The sequence below is a fragment of the Camelina sativa genome, chromosome 1, assembly GCF_000633955.1.
Source record: "Camelina sativa cultivar DH55 chromosome 1, Cs, whole genome shotgun sequence".
Classification (NCBI taxonomy): Eukaryota; Viridiplantae; Streptophyta; class Magnoliopsida; order Brassicales; family Brassicaceae; genus Camelina; species Camelina sativa.
The window spans coordinates 16,302,796-16,309,832 of NC_025685.1; the positions used below are offsets into that span (position 1 = coordinate 16,302,796).

Here is a 7,037-nt window from a genome sequence, read left to right on the forward strand (position 1 = left end):
CCAACAAACCAGATTGGCGAGTCACAGACCCAGATCGAAAAACTTCAACCTCATAATCAAAGCAGAAGCCATGGATCTGACTATGAACACCATAGATCCCACCAAAACTGACTTAAGAGTTGCCACTCCGAAAAGATTCATCATCGTCAAGAGAAAAACAAAAAGAGTTGAGATGAATGAAAGGAAAAAGATGACAAGGCCACCAATCTCTAACCATCGGAGAAGATGATAAACAACGGCTAGGGCAAATTTAGAAGAGAGAAGATTTTTGTTCTATTTAGATAAATATCTTTTTATTAGAAAAAATGTGAGAAAGAAAGAAAAATAAAAACTAAAGGAACAAATTTAAAAGGTTAGTTTTGTCTTTTTGATTGTCCATTGTGGCATTGTAGAAAAGAACCGATGAATGTGGCATTTTTCACAAACTTTTTTACTGTTCATGATATTTTCTTTAATTAACTCTAATACTATTGTTAGTTAAATTTATAAGAATGTTATTTGATATTATATGTATATATATATATATATATTTGATTTTATACTTGTAGCATTTATGTGTATATATATATATATATGTTATTTGATACTATATATGGATATTTATTTATTTGATAAAGACAAAGGGAAATATTGGATTACAAAATATTTGGTGTGATTATGTGCAAAATGAGCAGACAAAGGGAAATATTGGATTACAAAATATTTTGGTTGAAACAGATTGGATTTTGAAGATTCATAAGAAGTGCCAAAAAAAAGCTCAATTAATCGAAAAACCACCTAAACTATATTGAAGGGCATCAAAAATAAAGAATCTGGGTCTAAACGAAACCCACAAGACTCGACAATTATAGTAAACCCACAAGACTCGACCCAATCCAAACCGAGTCAACCCAACTCGGACCAGAACCTCTGTTTAATCATTTTTGTTTACCAAGCGTTGATGGATCTATCTATTCACTTGTTGTTAAAAAATTTGGTGAATTGGATGATTAAACTTCATTTTTCTTTTTTAATTTCATATTTGCTTATAATTTTTTTCCTTTTTACATTCATTTTGCATTTCTTACCATGATTTATTCGATAATCATGTGTGAGTAAATCTAATTGTATATTGTTCTTTTAAGCTAAAAGTAGATTAATTAGGAAGATTTGATGGATAGGATTTGGTACCTAGGGTTAGTTATTAAGATATCTATTATTATGAAAATGGATTTGTAGCTAGATTTAGATTGGAAAAATGAAATTCTTAGCTTAGATATTTCATACACAGCAGTTTCTCACGTTTTTTTGACTTTTCTCATTCATTTTCCCAAATTGATGATCGGTGATACTGGAGCCGACTGATGAATCTCAGTGAGTTTGTATTTCTTAATTTATATTTTATCTGTTAGCCCACTCATTAATGAAGTGAAGCAATGGATTAAGGCATCTTAGAAGTTTTTATATTTGTTTAAAATACTACAAAAAACCAGAAACTATATATAAAATCACATGGAACAACCTTCATATAAACGTTTACAAGTAATTCCATAAGCGTTAAAAGAATCACAAAAAGAAGTTAAACATTGCATGTATATTTGCAAATGAACAATTCTTGGGTTCACTACTAAGGAACCCCTTTGTTCACTTCTCCTTAGCTAATGATAATCTGACATTTCATAATACATTTAAGAACCTACTTATTGACTTCTTTATAAAATAAAAAAACAAAATCTGTATACATTAGTATAAAATTAAAAACTTAAACCGCTTATTTATAAACCCAAACCTTTATATAATTTCATTCTAATTATAAAATCTAAACCCTAACCATCTCATTTGTAAACCCAAACCGACATATAATTTCATTTTAATTGTAAAATCTAAACCCTAACCATCTCATTTGTAAACCCAAACCGACATATAATTTCGTTCTAATTGTAAAATCTAAACCCTAACCATCTTATTTGTAAACCCAAACCGACATATAATCTTGTTTCAATTGGTAAAATCTAAACCCTAACCATTTCATTTGTAAACCCAAACCGACATATAATTTCATTTTAATTGTAAAATCTAAACCCTAACTACTTCATTTGTAAACCCAAACCGACATATAATTTTGTTTGAATTGTAAAATCTAAATCCTAATCACCTTATTTGTAAACCCAAACCGATACATCATTTCATTCTAATTGTAAAATCTAAACCAAACCAATATTTAACTTTCCTTAAAAAAAAATATACAGAATTTGTTTCCTTAATATGTATTATTTTTTAATTTAATTTTGATTTATTTTTTTAAACAAGATAATGTATAAAAGATTTTGATTGGTTGAAAAGGAAGAAGTGAACGAGAAGGTTCACCCTACGAGTGAACGTAAGTATTTTTCTTTGCAAATTCATTTTTTCTACTTGCATTGAATTGCAAAATGATGTGTTATTAATGTGTGCATATAATAATAGTACTAGTATATATATATCACACAAGGACATATATCTGAAAACCAAAAACGAAGACACTATAATGTGATGACATGGATATGTGCAACGCATATGATATAGTATTGTAGCATAGCTCGAGCTAGCTGCTTACCTTTATTTAGTTTTCACGTACTATATTTTATATTACATCTCCAAACTTCGATAGAACTATATATAGTCACTGAAACTAATTTTGTCTACATTTAGTACTAAGGATAGATTAGGCCCAAGCTGAGGTCATCAATTGGGAATAAGCTTGAAAGGAGGCCTCTCAAGTCTAGGCGACGGACTGTTGTGCCCATAATCCTTTGTGTTCATTCTTAAAAGCCTCTCATGCTCATGCATGCTTCTTTCCACCATCTGTCTCTCACATCATTATAAATCACTAAATTTGTTTCTAAAAAAATTCTTGGATGTAATCATACAAATTAAGAAGAGTTATAATATTTATTCAACTTTGGAAATGATATATGTATGTATGAACAAAATCTATTTGAAAAAACATGTTCCACCTTATGTATGTTTGTTAGACTAACCTCGTCATGAAGATTTATATGTGTATGGACTAGAATCGACGATCGGCCTGCATAGGGAAAGAAGTATAATTATTTTAGTCACTCGAAAGATTTCTGCATAAATTTAAAAGATAATTTGTTAATGTTTCTTTATGAAATTTTCTCTAGGGTGTAAATAATAGTTTTCGTTATGTATTTTATTAATCCGTTTAGTTCAAGATTATGTGTATATGCTTTTATTGATAACTATATATCATTGATTTTTGAGTAATATTGTATTATAAATTCTCATGCATTTAATTTAGTTATTAAAAAAAATCCCATCCACTAATATGAATTAATCGTTAGTGAATATATAAGTTAGCATAACCACATATTCAATAAAATCTCTAAATATTCTAAAATATTTCTAATAATTATACAACAAGATATCTTAATCTTCTATAAAGTATAGAGTAAAGCTGCAACAAATCAGAAGATCGGATGAGAGAAATGAAAACCTGCAAAAGAGACAGAAAGAGCAGAAGCTGAAACAATCATGAAGATGAAACCAAGTTTCTTCACTGTTAATGGTGACACATCCATAACTTTTGGAAGTTTTTTTCTTCTCTGGAAAATTTGAGTTCTCAATTGGTCTTGAGTCGTTGGGGTATAATAAATGAGAAGAAACAGGAGGCCAAACTAAAGAGTTCGTTTATTTACATTATAATATCTGCTTGGTGTAGCTTTGTAACTATGATTAGACGTCAGATAATGCAAGTTTTATGTCGTATTATGCTTTTTTGAGATTATTAATTCAATAATCAATAGTGTTCATGAAAATGGGGGAGAAAGAAAAAGTTAAAAGGATGCCACATTCCTGTCGTTGGGCAGCATAAGTCTAACGGGGAGGTATTGGTTTAGGATTTAGAAAGAATTTTAATGACTTTAAAAGTTAGGTAAATTATGTTGTTATTCAATCAAAACTTTTAAAAACTCTTTAAAAATTTGGTGTTATTGGTTGTGGATTTGTAAAAAGTTATCTAAAATCTTGATAATTTAGTGTTATTGGATTAAGAGATTTATAAAGTCATTAAAAGTTTTATGTTATTCAAGTAAAACAAAAGAATCTTGGATTGTTAATGAATTCAAATTTTATGTTATTGGTTTAGGATTTTATATCATTTCCTTCATAACAAAAGTCATGAAAACTCTTTCATCAAATAGAAAGATTTTACAAGATTAGAAAAAACAAATCATCAAGATTTTAAAAAACTTCCTAAACAATCTCTTAGAATCCTTCATTTTTAACTTTCAATTTTCTATGATTCTAACAATCAGCAAGAACATAAAGTCATTAAAATTCTTTCTAAATCCTAAACCAATACCTCCCCCTAAAGAAGTTAGTCACTTAGATTTTTATATATTGAGGTCATGAATGGCGACTTAAATAAGCAGGGGTGTAATTCCAAATATAAGAAATGTGCAATAACTACGGCCTTGTTCTTTTACCAAATGCTGCGACAGCAACATGATAGAAGAAAAACAGTTTCGAGAGAGAGGAGAATACAGTAATGAAAAGAAAATTTTGTCGCAGAACATGAAAAGAGATGATGACTGAAGTGTTGCTGTTAGTTTCAGCGACTCATATGATGCCGTTCCGACTCATTTTTTGCCTTTTACGACTCATCTGAAACTGTTATTTTTAAGTTTCGATATCGTTTTAACTTATTTCTACTCTTCATGACGCGTCGTTTAGCTCTGTTGTTGCTGCTGTCCCAATGTTTAGTAAAAGAACAGGGCCTACACCAATCAAGTAAATTATAGTAACTGCGGTTTTCTAAAATACAAAAAGAAATCTTTTTTTTATTTAAGGAAATTCGTTTTTATTTTTTTTGTTATGTCTAATAAAATGAAAAACGCACTATCTTGTAAATAACTCCACATATGGTGCGGGATATTAAAATCCGCTTTTCATTACTAATATATACATAAATAATAATAACTATAAATAATAAAATAAATAATAATAAGTTCATATAAGTCATAAAAAAATAGTAATTAATAAATGGTGTTTTTAGTTATGCATAAATAATATGTACATAAAAACTTGAACTTATAGTTTAGTTAAATATTATTTATGAAGTAATTTTTCATTAACACAAAATAGACAATAAATTACAATTATATTGATTATTTAAATATTTACTAGTTTATTCATGCAATTATTATTATAATATAGAAATATATGTGTGATTTTATTGTGAACCGCAGTTACTTTTTTCACCAATAAAATATTATTCTATAACGCTTATTTTTTATCAACCATATTTGTCCCGCAAACATATTTTTCCCTCATGAACTGCAGTTTAACCGTATCGCACTACTAAACTATTTGCCTCGTACAACTTAATACGCGGTCACCATTCGGACCATAGGTTTATTTCTATATGTGTTTTGGTTAATAAAAATATAATTTTTTATTTAATTATCATTTTTTTTTACTCGAAGAAGTTTATATTACTTAACCAGAGTCATTACAAAGTGGTTCAATTAGCCAAAAAGAGGCTTTGTTACAGATTCAACATAAAAAACATTATTTTGACATCCAAATTTTGCAAGAGTATCAGCAACTACATTACATGACCTTCTTGTAAATTTACCAACAAAGTTATGAAATTTTGATCCCCAGAGATGTATATCCTGAATCACATTCGAAATGGACGCATTCCTTTGATGACCATTAACAATTTTCACCAAATTTTCACAATCCCCTTCAAAGATCATCGACTTATAACCTCGAATCCATGCTAGTTTTAAAGCCGATAGTAGTGCATTTTCCTCTGCTTCTAGTGTCGACTGAGAGTTAGATAAAACTGTTGCTCTCCAAACCAAAACTTCTCCCTGATAGTCTCTAATTATCCATCCACCTGAAGTAGAGTGACTATGTGTATCAAAATCTGCATCAAAATTACATTTAAACATTCGATAGCTTGGTCTTGTCCAATTTGATAAATTCGTAGAAGAACAGGTTGGAGGAATCCGTGTGTCCAGATTTAGAGTTGTTATCCACTCTTTTGTTTCAGCAACCGCTTTCAAAACTGTGGTTGAAGGATCTTCTTTAATGCTATCAAAAACTTGTGTGTTCCATATACGCCAAAGGAGCCAAAAGGGTAAATAAAACTTTTGTGGATCGTTATGTTGAGTTGCTGAATTGAGGAGTGTTTCAATAGATGACTCAGTATCCGATTAATTATCATTTAATCCCTAACAACTTGAAGAGATTGTAAGTTGTAACTAATAATTTACTAATTTGACGATAAAATTTATCTTTATATGTCTGTAACAATATGCATGAATGCATGGGATATATGAGTTTTTACACTAAATATATAAATCATTATAGATATATTTTATGCATTTTTCCCAATATGGAATTTTTAACTAAAATGGATAGAAGGCAAAAGAGTAAAAACGGTTTACAAACATTAATTGAACAATAAAAAGAGATGTCATCTAATATAAAATTAAACTAACATTAGGAAATTAGTATTTTTCTTTTCTGTTTAACTTCACGTCCTTCACCATCTACATCTCTTCTTTTTCCAATTTTTTTATTTTATTTTTTTCATAAGAAAAATTAAACTTAACAAACCAAGATATAACTTTGTTTAATTTTAAAATCTAAACTATAATTCTCATTTATCAAGTTCGACATATAATTTCTTTTAATTATAAAATCTAAACCCTAATTTTCATTTGTCAATCCAAACCAACATATAATCTTTTTAAATATAAAATCTAAACTCTAATTTTCATTTATCAACTCAAACCGACATATAATTTTGTTTAATTATAAAATCTAAAATTTATTTATACACTCAAACCGACATATAACCTTGTAAATCAAAACTAAATATTATATTAATCTTTTTATTAGGTGACCTAATCTGATTTGTCAACCCACATTTAAGTATTTTCCAACATTATTACATTTTGAAGGTCTAGAAAATATTATTACTTCTGAATTGCATCGAGATAGTTTATGAATATGCATTGTGGTAACGTCATGTTGGTTAA

At 28.6% G+C, this 7,037-nt stretch overlaps 1 protein-coding gene across 1 annotated transcript; it reads right to left on the reverse strand.

The window, feature by feature from the left end:
• LOC109132216 lies at window positions 2,535-3,619 on the reverse strand. Its single transcript, XM_019243484.1, has 3 exons — window positions 3,479-3,619; window positions 3,000-3,046; window positions 2,535-2,823 (listed from the first exon to the last, which is right to left on the reverse strand). Exons 1-3 carry the CDS (start codon window positions 3,561-3,563, stop codon window positions 2,704-2,706), a joined length of 252 nt encoding a protein of 83 aa, XP_019099029.1. The 5' UTR covers window positions 3,564-3,619; the 3' UTR covers window positions 2,535-2,703.

Excerpts from the sequence above, each read along its gene's own strand:
- LOC109132216 (XM_019243484.1), bottom strand. The coding sequence starts at position 3,563 with ATGGATGTGTCACCATTAACAGTGAAGAAACTTGGTTTCATCTTCATG. Across the intron at positions 3,047-3,478 it reads TCTTTCTGTCTCTTTTGCAG|GCCGATCGTCGATTCTAGTC; the intron begins GTTTTCATTTCT and ends TTCCCTATGCAG. Across the intron at positions 2,824-2,999 it reads ATATAAATCTTCATGACGAG|ATGGTGGAAAGAAGCATGCA; the intron begins GTTAGTCTAACA and ends TGTGAGAGACAG.